The 21,190-nt window shown below is 28.9% G+C and overlaps 1 protein-coding gene across 2 annotated transcripts in view; it reads right to left on the bottom strand.

Annotated features, from left to right (window-relative positions):
* Nucleotides 1-21,190, bottom strand: part of emp (epithelial membrane protein) — a 234,522-nt gene that overhangs the window by 168,008 nt on the left and 45,324 nt on the right. Inside the window, exon 1 of one of the 2 annotated variants that reach the window (XM_067050686.1) lies at nt 1,555-1,695. The exons of the other annotated variant lie outside the window; for it this stretch is intronic. Within the exon in view, the coding sequence (XP_066906787.1) occupies nt 1,555-1,606 (52 nt within the window). The 5' untranslated portion in view covers nt 1,607-1,695. Of the gene's footprint in view, nt 1-1,554; nt 1,696-21,190 lie in introns of those variants that run through there. 2 annotated transcript variants of the gene reach the window in all.

Below are 21,190 nucleotides of genomic sequence, written 5' to 3'. Positions count from 1 at the left end.
AGAGAGAGAGAGAGAGAGAGAGAGAGAGAGTTGAAAAAAAGCAATTATTGGTTTACATAATTTATCAACACAATAATGATTTAAAACAGGGAATCAAGAACAGGGATCCAAATAAAACAGCACTAGACATCATGCAACCAAAAACCAGCACATTTTTGATTTTGAAAATACAATGATTCAAAGGAAAATAATTGAATCCATTTACATATCTGAAAATATTAATTATACAGTGCATTTCAAAACAGATACAAGAAATTTGAACCACTATGGACAGATATTAAGTAAAATTAATTTATGAAAAATATGGGATAAATTAAATGTGGATAATTATAATTAGCCTTGATGGGAATTTTATTAATGAAATAAAGAGGGAAATTAACAAAAATATATTTATGATAAATAATTTTAATGCTTGAACTGAGTGGAGGGAAGGTTACAAGCATTGTTGTGATAAATTTCAACAAATAAGTGACTGTGAGAATTTTAATTTTTGTTTTAATGTGAAAATTGACTAATTAGGCAATTAGACATTTTAGTTGGATACGCTTCTTAACAAAAAATATATGTTTACCTAATGTTTTAATGTTTCATAGAAATAGTTCTTTGACCTGGGGGAAGAATAGCCTAATAATTATTTTTTCCAGAGAAGGGTACGAAAAAAATAAAAAAAAATATTGGTTTAATTTAGATTGTCAAATCATAAAAATAAAGTATACATATATGTTTAATTTAACTAAATACAATATTACAAATCAAACTATCAATTGTGTTAAAATCTATATACATCGTTAAATATAACAATAACGAAGCATTGCCTGGTAAGGCACCAACCTAATAAGTAAATATATAATATCTAATATTTTTATTTTTTAATATCTGTAATATTTATATATTGTAATATGTATACTTATATTAAATTTCTAATACTGAAGATTATCAGACATTAGAGTTTCATAATCGAAAAAAGTACAAGTAGTAATAATGGTCGTAAAAATGAAAGATGTATTCAATTTCGATATTTTAAGCCACAAGACGTAAACGTGGTAGGGAACTGTTATCGAAAAATGTCGGGTATTATAACCTAAACTTTAACTTAAGCGGGTAAGAAATTTGCCCTTTTGAAAGGTGGTTAATATTATAATCTAACTAACACACTTATCGACGTACAGTCTGTTCAAGAAGTAATTTATCCCGCCTTTTTTAGAGGAGTGAAAGTAAATAATTACGTTAGTATCTAACAAATCAATACTCAACAAAACTATTACTAATGGCTACTTCCAAAAAGGTTATAACTTCAAAATTTAACAATAAGACTTTCCATCATAAAAAAATATCTTATGGCCTAATCTGACTGATATTAACAATGAAGGTAAAAATGAATTGATTCATACTCCTTAACGAAGGATTATGAATATGCGCCAAAATTTAAAATATGCTAATGTTTATGCTGATTTTCTCTTATCCCCGATAAAAATTAAGAAATACCAGTTATAACCTTTTCAGAGGTTGCTTTTCTTCAGTATAATTAAAAATAATAACATAAATACTGCATACATGAAGTTTTCTTTTCAAATGTGTATGAACACATCGTGGAAGCTCTACTCATTCTGTGTTATTCTTCTTAAACTGCCCTTTGGAAACCAATACTGACGAGATTTTCATGTTATTTTCCCACTAGCTCTTCGATGTGCCTAATTTAGATCAATTTTAATTATGTAATTACACTAAGGTTATCATTGAAAAATTTTAAGCAAATCCTCAACATATTACTGATCAGCTTTTTAAGTGTAACCTCCCCCAGTTGTTCTAAAGAGAACGCTACATAGTCAATCAGATTGACATTAAAGAAAAAAGGGATGTTCAGAAGAACGAACCTGAAACTTATCATCTGAACGGTCATTTTCAGTATTACTGTCAATAAGATTGACCGTCAAGAGTACCTTGATGAGAATTCTCTTTTAATTCAGTATTAGTTAAATTGTTTTCAAATTTATAGGTTTTTTAATGCTAAAACTGTGGAGTCGAGAAACGTTCACTATTTATTAGTTGTTGTTAGAGAGACTTCGTGATCTACTTTTTCTATTATTTCTTTAATCCAATATTTTTTATAAATGTCTTTTATTCCATTAAACTAAGTTTAAGTTACTATCTGCACGAGCCATAAAATAGAGTATATATTCGTGAATATTCATTCATATCTACGAGACGTCAACATTAATGTTTCATGGAGATAAAACAAGTAAAATAACGAAAATGGAAGTTCTCCTTTGCTATTTAATTTTAAAAAATACAAACCTCTTATAAAATTTTACCCTCCCCTCCCCCCAAAAAAATTCTTAATCCAAGAAATTATTAATAATTTGTTGTACTACGATAATCTTCACTGCTGACATCCTTTCAAATTCTGATACATACTTTCCTTGCAACAACCTACCGGTATTCTTTCATCCCACTTCGATCCTGAAATGGCATCCTCGAACTTATTAGGCACCTTACCCAGATCGAGCTTAATTGCAGCAACTGGTGCATCAAGGACAACCAATTAAATGCACATCACTTTCACCCACCGACGCAGATTCTGTCTAACAATCCATTTTAACAAAATACCTCTTCCCTCTTCAAATACAGTCCGGTATCTTGGCTTCCTTCTACACAAAAGACTTGCAGCGAGACCATGCACCCGACTGTACAGAGAAGAATTTAATTTGGACAGTTATTCAGATTACTCAACAGACTCTCTCATCTTTCAATAGAAAACAAGCTATTCAGTCCAAAGTTCTTTGAACATTATTATGTTACAAACAAGACCCTTCATCGCGACCTTAACATCTCAAATTTCCATCAAAACCTTACTCATCATCCTAGTCCTCTAGTGACACCCTATCAAGCTTCTTCTTCACTCAAGTCCTGAGCTTCTGTGGTTCAAGCTCCCTTACCCAGTCTCCATTTTGGTTCTCAATAAAAATGATGAGGATAAGAGATAAGCGTGGTATGTTGTATAAAAAAAAAAGTCGATATTTGCTAAGTCTACTTATTATATATTATTGTTTGATAAAAAAAATATGGTAATAATACACATTTTCTGTCTGGGTGGGCAATGTGACTTATTTGAAATCAATCCATCTTTATTGAATAGAAAGCAAATTTTTCAGATGTTTTCACTCGTGGGTATATTGAAGTGAAAGTATAAAAAATGTATATAGAGATCTACTAAGACCAGTCGTCTTCTTGTGATCAAACATGTACTGTTTCCATACAAACTTTTAGCTGCAGGAATGGACTACTGGCAATATAGATAGTACAAGAGCCAGAAAGAAAAAAAAAGGCAGTTATATCACCCCAATTTTTGATTACTTTAATGAAAACTATGTATGACTACTAGTCAAAATTGATGAGTCTCCCAAGTATAGGTAGAGGGAATAAAAAATGGCGGCTGTTTCAAAATATTAATTTTTCATTCGGTGCTCTATATCTTAAAAACTACCTACACCACTAGAAAAACATAAGAGAACATTATTTAAAGAAGAGTAAATTTACTACAATATGAGCCCTGATAAAGCAATTTATGTTCAATAGTTCTCGAGATGAAACATTTCATAAAAATGTTCTGAAATATCAGTAGTTTATTTATTTTGAGAAATCTATATCTCAGGAGAAATCTAACTATGTGACGTACAGATGTCTATTAGCAATTAATTTAAATTAAAGCTAGTTTAATTTACTTTAAAGTAGTATATGACATCTACCTTCGTAGGAATAGTAGCTTTCATGATATTTTCTAAAATAAATTGATTTATTGTTGTTCGGACTATAAGTTTGATTTATGAAAAACTTTATTTCAAAAACCATAGGAGGTACAGATGTCTGTCAGCACTCAAATCAAAGCTAGTTAAATTTAGTATAAAATAGTTGATAATGTTTATCTTTGTAGGAGTAGTAGTTTTTATGATATTTGACAAAGTAAACTCTCAAAATGTCAATTTATGGATGTTCGTATAAAATGTTGGATTTTTGAAAAATATATCTCTAGACACATAAGACGAACATATGTCTGCCAGCACTCAAAATAAAGGGAAGTTAACTTACTATAAAGTAGTTTATGACACTTATCTTCGTAGGGGTAGTAGTTTTTAGGATATTCATATATGAATATAAATTTTGCCAATGAAAATTACTCCGAACAACTATAAATCAATTTATTTTAGCAAATTTAATGAAAACTACTACTCTTACGAAAATAAACGTCTTATATTACTTTAACGCTCATTAAACTAGCTTTAATTTGAGTGGTAATTGACATCTGTACGTCACATAGTTCCTGAAATATAGATTTCTCAAAATAAATTAACTAACTACTACATTTCAGTACGTTCCATACAACAATTTTATGAAATGTTGCTTTTTAGAAAGCCATATCTCGACAACTATTAAACGTAAATAGCTCTGTTAGGACTTAATTTACTCTGCTTTAAATATTGCTCACATAGATTTTCTAATGTTGTTGGTAGTTTTAATGATATAGAGCTCCGAATAAAACAGCCATTTTGTATTCCTCCTACCTATACTTGGCAGACTCATCAATTTTGACTAGTGATTATACCTAGTTTTCAATTAAGTAATCGAAAATTGGGGTGAAGTAACTGCCTTTTTTTCTCCTCTTTGGCTCTTGTACTAAGAAGCGTAAGGAATATTCAGAGTGAATATAGTAAGGAATGTAACTGTTAGTTAAATGATGTAAGTAGTAAAAAGTATTCTAGAGATTGAAGGGAAACTTCTAAAGTGATTTAAAACAAAATGCCAGAAGAAAGATTACCAAAGGAGGTGCCTCCCGCATGGTATAGTAGGACGAAGTAAACTTAAAACAATGAAATAGGAGAGTCCGTGATGGGGCAGTGCCTAAGACAGGAATGGGTCTTGGACTGGATAGTATGTAAGGTGACCATACAAAATTTAGGTTAATAAAACTTAAACATAACTTGTTGATTTCTAGTACAATATGTGTATGGTTCTCCTTTGCATACTTCTATGAATTGTTCTTATTTCGGATATTAACGGGTTTAAAGAATTAGGGCATTATTGAAAGAAATTATGAGTCAATTTGTGTATGTATCCTTGTATGTTGTCTATATTTAGTTTTGAATGCGCCTTTCTTATTCTTGTGTAATATGAATAGTTGTTAGCAATTATGGGGCACTTACTTGGGAATATTTTTTTTTAATCAGGTTTCAGAATTACAGTCTTCGTATTGCTTTATATAGTATCAATTTATCTCTGGAGGATAACTAAATATTTATGGAAATATCTTGTACATTATGACTTTTAGTGTTTGTATTCATTTAACCTGTGCAACGATATTTAGTATTTAATTTCGTATTCCTCCCCACCTAGCCTTTCTGCAATACGGAATTTTATCGTAGACGACAATAAAATCTATTATTTGTTATTTTAAAAGCTTTTTATCCTTTATCTTCATTTCTATCCACCTGTCGGTCTGAATTTTCCAACAAGCTGTCGCCTTTCTTATGTCGTTCCAGATTTTAGTGGTTACACCAACAATTTACATCCACCATTACACGAAAGCTTCGTAGTACGAGTAGTTCTTTTTCTTAACGAGAAGAGGAAAATCTTCATGAAGACTTCATTGCATGAATTGCTGGGTCATGAGGACTGGAAATGCATGTTAAGGATGCCTAAAGTGAGAATCATCCAATGAGTAGAATCATTGCCGCCTTTATTGGCGGTTCTTGTCGGCTAAAGGGTCATCATTAAATAACTCTCAAAGTCAAACACAAATGAATTTTCATTTCTAAAAATATCGTTAGACAAACGTGAAATGAACTATGCATACTACTATTCCTCCACTATTCATTTAATCATCTTCTATTATCTGTGTATAATTGTAATTATGCTAAATTGATGAGTCTGCCAAGTATAGGTAGTAGGAATAAAAAATGGCGGCTGTTTAAAAACCTTAAAAAACACTAATTATTCTTTCAGAGATCTATATCTTAAAAACTACCAACAACACTAGAAAATCTAAGAGAACATTATTTAAAGAAGAGTAAATTTGCTGAAATATTAGCCCTAAAAGGGCTATTTGCGTCCAATAGTTCTCGAGATATAGCTTTTTAAAAAGAAAAATTTCTTAAAAATCTACTGAAAGATAAGTAGTTAATTTTTTGTAGAAGTCTATATCTCAGGAATTATGTGACGTACAGATGTCTATTGGCACTCAAATTAAAGCTAGGTTAATGGACTATAAAGAAGTTTATGACCTTTACCTTCGTAGCAATAGTAGTTTTCATGATATTTGCTAAAATAAATTGATTTATAGTTGTTCGGACAATAAATTTGATTTATGAAAAACTTTATTTCAGAAACCATTGGGCGTACAGATGTCTGCCACCGCTCAAATTAAAGCTAGTTAAATTTTACTACAAAATAGTTAATTATGTTTATCTTTGTAGGAGTAGTAGTAGTAGTTTTTATGATATTCACATATGAATATAAATTTGGCAAAACTCACAAAATGTTAATTTCTAGTTTTTCGTATAAAATGTTGGATTTTTGAAAAAGTATATCTCTAGACTCATAAGACGCACATATGTCTGCCAACACTCAAAATAAAGAAAATTTAACTATCTATAAAGTAGTTTATGACACTTATCTTCGTAGGGGTAGTAGTTTTTATGATATTCACTTATGAATATAAATTTGGCAAATGAAAATTTGTCCGAACAACTATAAATGAATTTATTTTAGCAAATTTCATGTAAACTGTTACTCCTACGAAGATAAACATCATAAACTACTTTATAGCTCATTAAACTAGCTTTACTTTGAGTGCTAATAGACATCTGTACATCAAATGATTTTTGAGAAATAATTTTTTCAAAATAAATTCACTAACTACTGATAATTTAGTACATCCCATACAACTTTTTTATGAAATGTTGCTTTTTAAAAAGTTATATCTCGAAAACTAGTTAACGTAAATAATTCTATTAGGGCTCATATTTTAGAAAATTTACTCTTCTTTAAATGGCGTTCTCTTAGGTTTTCTTGTGTTATTCCTACTTTTTAAGATATAGAACTCCGAATGAAACAATAGTGTTTTTTATCGCTTTGAAACAGCCGCCATTTTTTATTCCCCCTACTTATACTTGACATACTCGTCAGTTTTGACTAGTAATTATACATGGTTTTCATTAAAGTAATCAAAAATTGGGGTGAGATAACTGACTTGTTTTCTCCTCTTGGGCTCTTGTACTAAATGGTTTAAAGAGCTTTGAAGTTTGTTGTTCCCAACGAAATGAATCTTTTTCTAGATCCAAATTTAGTCTAAAATGGAAAAAAATGTTGTATCTACAGCTCCTTAAATCTGTCGCCAAAAAACTTTTTAACATAATATATAGATTTGCAAAAAAATATTATTGGTTTTAAATAATATTTTCAATTGAAGTTTTTTTGGCATACTCAAATCAAAATATGCTACAATTTACGAAATCGAAAAATTTAAAAGGATGATTTATTTATACGAATAAAAGACGGTTGGGGGTGCGGTCAGAAAAAACACAAATAAGTTTTAAAAAACCTATTTAATAGTGCCTACGTTTCGGCCTGAATTTTCAGCTTTCATCAGGGCTAAGAAAAAAGAACAAGATAACAGCCAATGAATAAAAAAAGAGAAAAAATATATTCAGAATGATTAAACTAAATAATTATACAGAATAAAATTAATTAAAATAAAGTAATGTAAAATTACATAATTATGGAAATACAAATATAAAGTTATATAATGCGAAGAAACAAAGAAATATGAATATAGAATAATAAACAAATATAAAGTTGAATTAGACAAGACTTTTCTGGCTGAAAATTCTGACCGAAACGGAACTATGAAATAAGTTTTTTTATCTTATGTTATTCTCTGACCGCACCTCCAACCATCTTTTCATATATATTGCCCACAGCTATCTTTACATCATGATGATTTATTGTTTTCCATTAGAAGTCAGTTATTTATTTTGTTAAATCCGGAAATGCCATTGTTGTTATTATTAATTTTACTTTTATCTTTTATTAAGAATTATCATTTTAATATATATTTTATATTAATTTTTTGTTTTATTTATAATATTGTATATTGTTAGGGGTGTCTTATGTGACACTATACCCTCCATAATGCTAAGAAATGTACCTCTTACATTAACATTGTAAAGCCCGATCTGGTATCAAATAAATAATTAAAAAAAGTTTAGTTATTTAAATTTTTTTGAAATTGATTTCACCATAAAGCGTGAATAATCTATTGGAAAAAATGGATTCATTTGCCGAAAGAAACATTTCGATGTCGTTTTCCCGACTGGAGGCAAAAAATAAAATACTTTCTTATATATTTTTTTTTCGGCTGTCATAGCCCGTTATACGAAAATTTTGGATCTATGCTGATTTTTTTCAATGTAGAATCAAGAAAAATTTGTTGATCAAAATCCTTGAGAACAAGAACAAGATGAAATTTAATCTTCAGAAAATTAATAAATATCTTTATAGTATAAATTCCTAACATTACTAAGCAAAGAAAATACGATACTTTCTTCTCATTTTTACGAATAGACTCCATAATTCATAAAATAAAAACCATAATCACGTTTTTACTGAGGTATTATTGTAATGAAGTCATAAAGCGTAACACATGTGACCGAGGGAAAGTGATTCTGTGTTCTAAACGGATTTATTATGCTCTTAATGCCGCAAAGTAAATGGGTACATAAAAGTTGTTTAGTCCTTGAAGCATAATACTCGCATCATGCAATCAAAGGATCAGAAAACCTTTACAGAGGCATCCCGGTATCTTCTAGAAATCATTATCAGTCCATGAATCGATTTATCGATTGAAAAAACCGATAAAATTATATAAAGAATAATTTATAATAAAGTAGTTTTATTTATCCTCAGCATTCTTTATTAATTTATTTTAAAAATTCAACGTTTCGGCCAATCTAGCTATTATCAAGGACAATCATAATTTTTAATTTCACAGTATCAATTAATCACTCGGTTGCAAGCTGTTCTGCCCGTGGCTAATATAATACAGTCAATTAACCTATATTTAACATATATTGGGCTTCTTTAAACTGAAAATTTTATTATACTTTTTTTTTACACGTTATACGGATAAGTTAGTTTGAATGAAATATATTAAAATTATCAATTAAATGAATAATTATTAAGTGAAATATATGATAGCTCTGAGTTTAATTACTATATTATGTGTTGTAGGCTTGAATAGAATTTGCAGGCCATTCTATAGAATGGTCTGCAAAGTTTCATGTGATTAATGTGAGATTAAAATTAATATTGCATTTTCGTTATGAGCTTTAAAATAATTTTAAAAAGAATGTCTTGGCTAAATGGATCTATTTTATTATAATAGATAAGTACAACCAGTCACAAAGAAGAAATTAAAGTATATATTAAATAATGAAAATATGTTTTTTGAACCCATTGAAGCTATCAAACGTATAGATATGTTGAAAACTGCACAATTAAAATTTAATTACCTAATTACAATATTTTTCATACCTAGTAGCTCTAATTGAGGAGTGCGGTGACACTGTGGTAAGGCTCGATGCTACTAATTCCAAGGACACGGGTTCGAATCCGACTGGGCAGAAAATTGTTGTATTTTATTATATACTTGTAAATTTCAATGGATAAATTAAAAAATAAAATGTTTTGCAAGGAATCTAAGTTTACATTTCTTATTTTGGATCATAGTACTTCATGTCAATGGTTGAAAGAGCTTTGAACTTTGTTGTTCCTAACAAAATGATTTTTTTTCTAGGTCCAAATTAATTTAGTCTGAAATGGAAAAAATGTTGTATCTACAGCTCCCTGAATCTGACGCCAAAAAACTTTTTAGCATACTATATAGATTTACACAAAAATATTATTTATTTTAGATAATATCTTTAACATTGAAGTTTTTCGGTAAACTCAATCATAATTTGCTACAATTTTCGAAATCAACAAATTTAAAAGGATGGTTTATTTAGACGAGAAGATGGCTAGGGGAGCGGTCTGAAAATTCCCAGCCTTCTTCAGGGCTAAGAACAAAGAACAAGATAACTACCAATAAATAAATATATATATACTATATGATTAGAGTAAATATTTGAACAGAATAAAATTAAATAAAAAACCTATATTTAGGTAATTAAATATGTAAGTAAAATAACGTAATTAAGGAAATACAAATATAATGCAAAGAAACAAAGAAATATGAATATAGAATAAATAAACAAATATAAAGTTGAGTTAGAAAAGACTTTTGTGCCTGAAAATTGTGGCCGAAACGTTAGCACTATTAAATAAGTTTTTTTATCTTATGTTATTCTCTGACCGCACCCCCTACCATCTTCTTTTCATATATATTGTCCACCGTCAACTATCTTTACTACTGTAGTAGCTCTAATTGAGGAGTGCAGTGACACTGTGGTAAGGCTCGATGCTACTAACTCCAAGGACCCGGGTTCGAATCCGACTGGGCAGAAAATTGTTTTCTGTTACACTTTAGCCGTGAGTCAATCCTATGGGTTCTGGAGCCCTCCTGGGGTCCACCCAGCCTCAGCCAAATCACCTCCTTGTACAACCGTTGATCTAGTAACAGTACTTTCTTATTACTCCACCCATAGCCCTTTATGAATTGTAGCAGTGCAGATTTCAATTTTTCTGTAAGTAGCTCTAATTAATAATAAAACATTTTTTTTTAATGTCATCTTATTGCACTTTTGATAGTTCAAACCATTATAATGATAATTTAGTAATGAGTTTTAATATAATTTAATAAAGAATGTTGAGGCTAAATGGATCTATCTATTTTATTATAATTGATAAGTACATCCATTCACAAAGAAGAAATCGAAGTATACATTAAATAATGAAAATATGTTTTGAACCCACGGTATCTCTCAAACACAGAGATCTGACTACAATACTGTTTATACCTAGTAGCTCTAATTAACAATAACATTGTTAGATTTATTTTTTATTAATATATTTGTTTGAGAGTGGTTTAGTTTATTTAAAAACAATTTTGATCCTTTTTCTCAACATTATTCTTTTTAAACTTCCAACGTTTCGACCACTTAGGTCATTTTCAAGGATACCTTTACTTTGTTTTCATTTTTTCTTTTAAAATTCTTTAAATGCCGGCTAATTGCCTTTGTCCCATAAATTCTTCTATACAATTCTTTCCCAAATTTAAAACTTTTACTAACCACTTTTCTTTCTATTATTTTCATTTGCAAACTCCAATAGTTAAAGAATTTTAAAAGAAAAAATGAAAACAAAGTAAAGGTATCCTTGAAAATGACCTAAGTGGTCGAAACGTTGGAAGTTTAAAAAGAATAAAGTTCAGAAAAAGGATCAAAATTGTTTTTAAATAAAATAACATTGTTAATAACATTGACGATAAAGCATTATATTTTGTTAATATCATTTTATTGCACTTTCACTATCCTAATAAATTACTAGTTAATTTTGTTTTTACTGCTTTGTAATTTCGTAGATTATGTAACACTACAACGATTTCCTGTGGTCTTTGCTTTCTCGTAGCTATTAATTGATTATAAATAACAGTTAATTGCAAACGATTAATTAACGATGTTATTTCGTCGTTTATTTGATAAAGTATAAAGAAGTTCCCATCGCAAACTGTTTACACCCATTATCTTTATCGTGTTTATATTACTACAGTCTTAAAGTATCAGAGTGATCAATTCTCATTATTATGCCAGAGAGGGTTTTAAAGACAGGAATTTAGTGTGTTTTGTAAATCAATCCCCACCTAACCACGCAGTAATCTGCGCGTTGATTACGTTCCTTGACCAACGCATATGAACAGTAATTTTTAAGTTGAAAATCAAGTTATTCTAAGTTTTAGATAAATTTTTATATACTGCAACTTAGTATTTAAACAAAAATTACTTATTATTCTTATATTTTTAATTTCATTACCAATAAGTAATGCAATATGCCGCCATCCATTTTTGTTGTATTTTATCACTATATCCTTAAAGATTCAACTTAAAGGAACTTCTAAAATTAATAACGTCCATAATAAGTCCATTTTTTAAATCATACCCCAAACAATTGAATATAATTTTTTTAAATAATCTTAATTTAAATAAAAGCAATTAATATACTGTAAAAAAATCCACTGATTCAATGCATAGTAATGTTATACATACAACCACAAATTTACTGATTACAATATAGAAAGTAAACTGCATATTGGGCAAAGATGCCTTTTAATAATTTAACTATCAGTAAATTTCGGACGTGTATAAATATTACGTATAAATATAAAAACATTGTATTTGAAGGAAAGATTCCGACGCTGTTTGCAACTGAACCTAACAAATGTCGCACCAACTACACTGCTAAACTTTTAAAGCCTCACCAGCATCCTTTTCATAATCAATTTATAATTTGATTTTGTCAAAATGAAATTTAAAAAATCATTATAGTAACATATAATTCTTTTTATAGACAGGGTCCATAAGAGATGATGAAATATATAAATAATTTTGGCAGGCCCAGATATAGAGGTTTGGGTAAATTATGTGCGATTTATATTAGTTCAAACAATATTTATACAGCAATATTTTTGCTAGTTGGAGTTTTTGCTAAAAACAATCCTCACTTTTGCCGATTCGCTAGTATGTTTAGAGGCTAAGAAAAGTAAGGCCCGTGATTTTTTTTTATATCGGTTGTACCCATAATACAATAATGATAGAACGTCTAAGTTATTTTTCAATTTTCTGAATAGTTGGATTTATGCTATAAACCTCTTGATTAGTAAGTAAGGAGGACCGCATACCATGCTCTTCTTCAAATAGAAAATGCAACAAAAGAAGAGTGGAGTCGACCACGCCCTCGGAGCTCTAGGCTGAAACAGTAGGGAGCTGAGGATTAGCTCCTACTCCTCTGCCTGCTTCTGAACTTCATCACAAGTGCCACCTTTTTGGCTTCACTTTACCCAGCCACTCGCCCGGTCCAGTATACTTCTACAAGTTATAAGTCAATCAATCATGGATGACCACTTCATAAGACACGGCTTCGAGGTCATAATTAAGAGATAAATGAAATAAAAGTGAAAGTGAGATTTTTGCCCAAGACCTAGTTTTTCTATCCTCTTGAGGTCTAATTATTGGCTAGTAAGGATAAGTTGCCAGCCTCTATGTTATTAGCCTGTCTAGAAAGTGCCAAGCCACCCGTGAACGTAAGGCAACAGCCTTTCAACAATCGAGTTATCATATAGCACTTTACAGACCTGTATCTATTAGTACCTACTTAATATACTCATCATATACAATTATTTATTAGATTATAATTAGTTAATAACCCATTTCACTAATTATATCGACATACATAAAGCTTCTTTAAATTCTAATGAAATTGAACTTGAATAGAGTGATCACAAGTATTAACATTATAAATTACTATGTAACTTAACGATGAACAACCGAAAAATTAATCAGTTTTAGCTCAGATAAATCGCTGATTATTATAGATAATTATAATAATAAAAATATAATACTCATTTTTCTGATTGGGCAATACTTGTGATAATTTTCATAAGATTTTATCTTTTTTTTCTGTTGTTTATTCATTTATTTGTATTTTAAAAATTAAAATAAAAGCCATAGCTCGACATCTTGGTAAATTATTTACAAAATTTAAAATAAAGGATATCATTTATTTACAATTAAATAGCAAAAAAATGCAAGTTCCATCAACATAGATATAAAAATTATAATTAAACCAAAAATACTTAAATAAAAATAAAATTTTGTTATTATTGATAAAAGCAAAAGGATTTTAGGTATGTTTTCTCTGTTTTGTTGTTGATAAAAATAATCTGATGTTTTCTTTCCAATGAATTCATTATGAAATTATTCTAAGGAGTAATTTTTCAACTTAATTTATCGCGCTATAACTACAGCACTTCATTTCACAAATTCGTAAATATCAAGATAATAAAAAAAAAAAATTGTTGCGTTCAAACTACAATTTTACTAGAACTTTAAAATGACATTTTTTTTATCGATTTTGTATCCATTAGATTGGATAGAAAAATTCAAACAACAGTTTAGTATTAATGAATAAACTTCATGATGCACACTAAGTATTTTTTTTTAATAATGAAATCAAAAGGTTCATGTTAGAAAGATTCGAGACTCTATCTCTTGCTATTTAAGTAATAGTTTAACAAAAAAAAAAAAAGTCAAGAAACTGAAAAAAATCTTTAAATTAAAAACTGCATGTATAATACACATGAAGTTAAGTTTTATTAAAAAAAAATTAAATCACATGACATCATCATCATTTCAGATGTTATTAATATAGAATTAGTTTTTTCTAATGTAATAAAAAAAATAAATAAAAAAAAAGTACTGTCACATTTTATTATGATTTCCACCAATCTTTTGTTTCATATTTTTTTCCATATCACAGGGTTCGATCAAAATTAACATTTATTTTCTTATGTTAACAACCTTTGTCGATGGTATTTAGTATTTTTAATAGGATTCATTTTTAATTAATGAAAATCAATCATTGAAAAACCTTTTAGCTTTTATAATTGTAGCAATAATATATGTTTAAAAAATAAATGTTTTTTATTAAAAACTAATTTAATTAACAATTAATTTATGTATTTTAGACATAAAATTTACCTAGTAAATACAGATGAGTATAAGAAAGGAAAAAAAATACATTCATGAGCTGTATACATGACAATATGTTTCATTAAAATGTGTGGGGTGAATAGGATTATGTTTGAAAATTTCCTATATTATTATATATTTTTACATTAAATAATTGTGGGTTTAATGCTGTCCAAAATGGTTTTTCCTTAATCATTTTCAGTGATATTCATTTATTATTTTTTTCATCAGGTATTATTTTAATGAGCCTGTACACCTAAGAATGACAACAGTCCTGATAAAGATCAGTGTGAGTAGAGGCGTTGGCTATTAATAAAAATCGGTAATTATTTCCTAATTGTTTTTCTTCCTTACAACCCAGGTCACCTCTTTCTAATTCACATACGGTCAATCAAATATATCTAATAATAATAAAAAATAAACTTAAACTGTACCACTGTAAGCTACCAAAGTAGCTAAGAAAATATTTCTGTATGTGCAAGGAGCTGATTGAGTCATGATAACATTCAATTAACGATACCCACTATATACAGGCTGGGTGTGCCCCAATAAATTCTCAGGACTACAGGAATGATCCATGGCTGATATGAAAAAATAACTAATTTTTTGATGCTGCCGGTTTCGAACCCGGGCTCGGGAGATAGGAATTCAGTGCTTTACTGAGCTCCTCCATTAAATTATATACAAAAAAGTTATTATTTTTCATACCATTTTCACTTTAAAGTGATATATTAACCAAAGCCAACATGTTTTAATTTTTAAACAACCCTAAGAAGTCATTAATTACACAACGGTAACTTTCCAGCATAGGCAATGAGTATGACTTTTGAAAAGTGACTGTTTCTTCCGAGCATAACGGATTATTCTGTTATATCACAAAATTAACATATTTTATTTTATCCAACAGTAATTCTTTGAGTTGCTGAAGTAACATATAACCCAACATGCAAACTAGAGTGTGAACAAACTCTATGATTTTTTTACCTCAAAACTAGATAATCATAATCTACTCATATTTTGAACACGCATAGACTTGTTTGTACTCCTTAGTATAAGCAAGAAAATACATATGAAACAGTACTAAAATAAGGCCATGTAAATTTTCTTTGTTAGAATGAACGTGAAATATAAGAATGAGTCACACGTATATTATATAAAGCAATGGACATAACATGAACCTTGCAAAACTCCTTATTTTGGTATATGGCCAAACAGATCGTCCAGTATTTTATTAATATTATTTCTCATAAACGTTTCCTTGAAGGCAGATATTAAAAAATGTCTATTCATTTTTTATTTTATTTGTTTATGGATGGATGATTTTTTCTCTCTTTCGTCACAGGATGAGTAAGAGAAGACGACCTGATAGAAGGACACCTGATTATCCTTGGGCAGAACGTTCTTCGGATCACTTTGGTCCGGTTATGCGTCACAACCTAAGACCTCGTTGACTCACTATAGGAGCCAAGGACGTGAAAACCATGCTACTGCAACTTCGGATGATTTCTGGTCGGGAGAATTTCTTACTTTCATTTATAATGATAAGCACACTTTTATTATAAAAGAAAAATAAACCAAATTACATTTTCTGAGACCTTTCTATCTAAACGGTACCTGGCGGGAGTAGGAAGGTAGCGAAGGCATGAACTGTTCGGAGTGCCACTTACTAAGGGGCCTTCGTAACGCATATTTGTTTTTTATTTAAATGTTAACGTTATTGCAAAAACAATGATGATATAATGATATGAATTAATTATACACTGTTACACTACACTACACTGTTAACGGTTTAATACAAAACTGACAATCTGATTCCAATGAAAATTCATCAAGAGATTTTTGGGTAATTTAAAAGAGGTTAATTTTCAAACTCGCCCAAAAGATAAAACCTAATTTACCAGGGCCCTGTTTCATAATGAAAGCTAATAGTATTAGTTCATAGTACAAGTGTAGAAACTAGTGTGGTAATAATATTAGTGGTTATTTTTTTGATGATAGGGATGACTATTAGTGATATTACAGGAATTAAAAAAAACTAAAGTACAAGTTACTATTGTGCAAGTCTCTGTAATTGAATTAAGATAAATCTACAAGACTAATAGTATTAGTTTGTACTTTATTATGAAACAGGGCCCAGGAGAAATAAAGATCAGTATTGTAACGATGTTATCTGGTCGATCGATTATAACTGAAATTATCGATAAATTAAAACAGATGTTTTTGGATAGTGTAAAAAAAAAAAAAATAACATCTCTAGGTTAGTTAAGTGTAAATATTTTTGATACTTTACAATAAAAAAAAATTTTTGTTTCTGTTCTTTGTGGTGTGTTTATTGGCCCAGGTAACATGCGACTATTTATTAAGAATGAATTTATTAATGTGCTTCGGTATTGTTTTCTAAAACACTATATAAAATATTACTATTCATTTATTTTGATTAATAAAAAATCTGGTTATAATTTTAATGTTATTTCAAAAAAACGGTTGAAGGTAACGTTTTCAATTTTTTTTTCTAAACCCTAATCCAATTTAGGTGGTTATTGAATCAAATTAACTAAATATAGATGGTTCTTCTATTTTCTATTAGGAAATAAAATTCAAAACTCATTACCTTTATAAATTATAAATTTTATTTTTCAAAAAATAAATAAATAAAAATTTATATATATATGTACTACATTCTACACTACCGAATTCGAAGACCCATTTACTTTAAGAAACTATTTAAAAAGGAAATAGCCAAGAACTGAAGACTGCCAAATAATCTTAGTAAGCCTAAAAGGAAGATAAGGGACGTACTAAAATAGAAATATATATATATTTACTCTAGGAGGTGGTACCAAGATGCTCACTTAAAGAAATGTTTGAGTGTAAAAAAATACTTGTTTTTCTAATGATTCTTAATACTGATATAGTTTGAAATTAAATTTGAAGCATTTCACAGTTGTTGGTGAACTCCTATTCAAATGTTCGCAATCAGTTCAGCTTTTTGAGAAAATCTGATTAATTTAAAAACAAATAAAACGAAACTAAAAAAACTTTTCAAATGTCACTTTAATTCAGCTACACACAAAAAAAAAGAATACAATTTTACAAACCATTATTTATGTGTATATTAAAAATTAACCTAATTTCAAAACCTTGTAATATGTGTTATTTTAACTAAATTTTAGTAGTTTCCAAACCAAAAGGTGTTTTATAAAATAAGAATACAGTTGGAATGGACAATGGCTTTAAATAATTGTTAAATTAATGTATTGTTGCTGTCTACGAAAATACAAATAAAACTAAAAAAAAAATACTAGTAAATTGAAAATGTACTGGTATCATTTTTGCGCAACTTTTACACGACAGAGCTGCTTCTATTAAAATTATGACCGGAAGCTTATATTATCTCATGCAGAAGATATATGAATTACCATCGTTTACATTCAGACCACAATGATAATGAGATCATCAAAATCTGTTATGGTTGTGAATCTTAAGCAATCGGTGTCTAGTAATCGTAATTGGTAGCATTCCGTTCCTCGCTGTGGCCTAAGTTGGCTTGTTTTGTAATTGAACTATCTTTTCAAATCTATAAAGATTGTCGATTCGCTAAGAAGTATCTAATATGCTAACAGATTCTATATTTATTTTTAAATTGTATAAGGGTTTCCGTCCTTGAAATAATTTATCGAAAGCGTAAACCGACGGACTTGTTTGTAGAGTCTTGAGTTTATTTAGGAGTAAAAGTTTTTTTTAGATCTTTTTTTTTAAGGTTTCTAAGAACTTCCTTCAAGCTTAGGGTATCTCATACTCTGAGCCTTAAGGTGTGCACAATTTTTACTTAAGACTCGAGTATTAACAAAAGTGGGTAAAAGCTATTAATTTCCTAGTATTGGAAATAAATTCAGTTCATTTATTATTTTTACATCATTTACCATTACCTTCTACATTATATCACTGCTTTCTTTTTATAGAGGTATATCTAACAAAACAAATTAGTTTACTCTTTAAATGGACGTATTCCAAAGATATTACCTTAGACAGAGGTTTCTTTTTCTACTGCGAGAAGTTAGATATTAATTTTTATAAAATCTTTCCAACGATTTGTTTACATTTATTACAACCTGAAAAGATATTTTAATTTTCTTTCCTTCTGTTAATTCGATCGTTTTTGTTTAGTAGCGAAATAATTCACTGGTTATCAATACCATATATTTCTTGTTTATTTAGGCTTATATATTTTTTTTATGTATTGTTCATTTATTTGCATATTTTTATTATATTTATTTATTGGGAGTGGGTAGCTCAATGGTAAGGCATTATTTTCTCTTTCACTATACCTTCTTACACTACACACCTTCTTGCGCAACCGTTTGTCTAGTAACAGTACCTAGTTACTAAATACTGCACCCCTCGCCTGACCATTGGGTTATAGCTTTACAGGTTTAATTTTTAATATTTATTTATTATTCTTTTTTCTGTCTTTCTGTTTTACTAAAGCTTTCATTATAATTGCTCTGTCTATTCAATATCATATTTTATTTTTATATTATGTTATGTGATTTAAAAAATTTACACACCCATAGGGCCTTAGGAATAAAAAAAATTGTTTCAGATGTTTTTATTTTATTTTTACGAATGTATTAATTTTAACTAAATTTTTTGTAGCTTTTATATAAATAAATTATTGTTATTATTCTATTGGCAACAGACCATGGAGGGCTAAGTCCTCGCGCGGTGTATTTTCCAATATTAGGATGTAATATTCCCAGTATTAGGAAATACATCGCGCGTTTCTTGACGTGGTTTTTTCGCAGGATCGTGGTTCGTCACTCCCACGCCTATTTTTTGTGAGTGCCACCCATTGGCTAACGGACCTCACAAATGCCCGTGGGGAGGTTGTCAGTGAGTATTGCATTATTTTGTGCTTGAAAAAAAGCCCGAGTGGGACCGGGATTCGATCCGACAACCTGTGGATTGGTGGACTAGTGCGTTACCAGCTTGTATTATTATTTTTCAATAAAAACTAAAAAAAATAGATTGTTTTAATGTTTTACTTAAATGCAAAATAGAAAAAATTAAAAGTCAGCATTTAATAATTTCGAGTGGTACAATCGCTGTGAGTATAGTCTTTTAGACTCGATGAATACGTGTTTTTTATTTATGGTGTAAATCAATTTTATTAACCGTATTACTAATTTAAATTTATCATTATAATTAATAGTACTCCTAAATTCCTGCTAGATCTTAGTGACATAATAAATCGCTCACCTGCGCGTAGATGAGGGTGGTAGTGACCACAGGAGACCAGAGGTTCCAAACTCTCCTCAGACATTCCGGCCACAGAGGACACTGCCGCACTGTCGTGAACGTTGTTCAATCGATGTATCAACAAACTGTTTGTTTGTACAAACAACTCTTACATTCAGCTTGATATTTTATTATTTCTTGAGGATATTAACCTTCTTGAGCAGAGGAATCGCGAAGGTAAATTTTATATTTATGAGGTTAAAATAATTTATACATAATTAATTATGAATCATAACCTCATTTTTTTCTAGTTTTATATAAAAAATGAATAAATTCACTTCCGTAAAATAAAGCTTTTTTTTTTAATTAAATTTAACACTTACATATAAAAATTAAATTCGTCCATATCAAATGGGTATTACAAACGATCATTTTCAATAAACGTTTAATTTATGTACATGAGATGCTACCACAATAATTATTTAATTATATCTTTCCAAAAGTGGTTATATTGACTTTTGATTAAAACTCCTCATTTATATTTTTTTAAAACACTAATCATGTCTCATTAGAAATATTCAATAATATTTAGAGGAGACAGTTGTATCAGGGAACAAAATTTGATTTTTTATTTTTGTTAATCGATATGAAAATTTTATTACATAAAATAATTTTTTTAAACACATGTTTATCTAGTTTCAAATCACATTGCATTTTTTTTTTAACTCTAGTTTTATAAGCTTAATGTTGAAAACAATTTTTAAAAAAATTGTAAAATTGTACCATGGTGTGCTGTGGTCGAAATGTTTAACAAATAATTTTATTAAAAAAGGTAATATTAATTATTATGATTAGGTAATAATAACTTCACACCTCAAAGTTATTTTTATTTAAAATTAAATATATTTATTTTTATTTAAAATTAAATATATTTATTTTTAAATAAAATTAGGGTTAGTTAGCAAAGATACTTTTCTTTAATGACGCCATTTTAGAAACTTGGGAAAATAACAAAAAGAAAAACACGAAACCTTAGGCAAGATAAGAGTGTTGAGATTAATTACATAAAAAATTGATAGAGTAAAAACTATCACAACTAAGAAATATACTTTACAAGAATGGAAATGTTGGAGACAACAAAATTTTAATTTGTATTAAAAAAAATCATGTACATAGACAGCTGAGAAACAGTCTTGACTAATATTAAAAATAACTAA

Source organism: Halyomorpha halys, unplaced genomic scaffold (assembly GCF_000696795.3).
Source record: "Halyomorpha halys isolate HHAL.00 unplaced genomic scaffold, Hhal_1.1 Scaffold813.1, whole genome shotgun sequence".
In the NCBI taxonomy this organism is placed as follows: Eukaryota; Metazoa; Arthropoda; class Insecta; order Hemiptera; family Pentatomidae; genus Halyomorpha; species Halyomorpha halys.
Note: the sequence above shows the minus strand (reverse complement) of the source record. Positions and strands in the feature narration are given on the sequence as shown.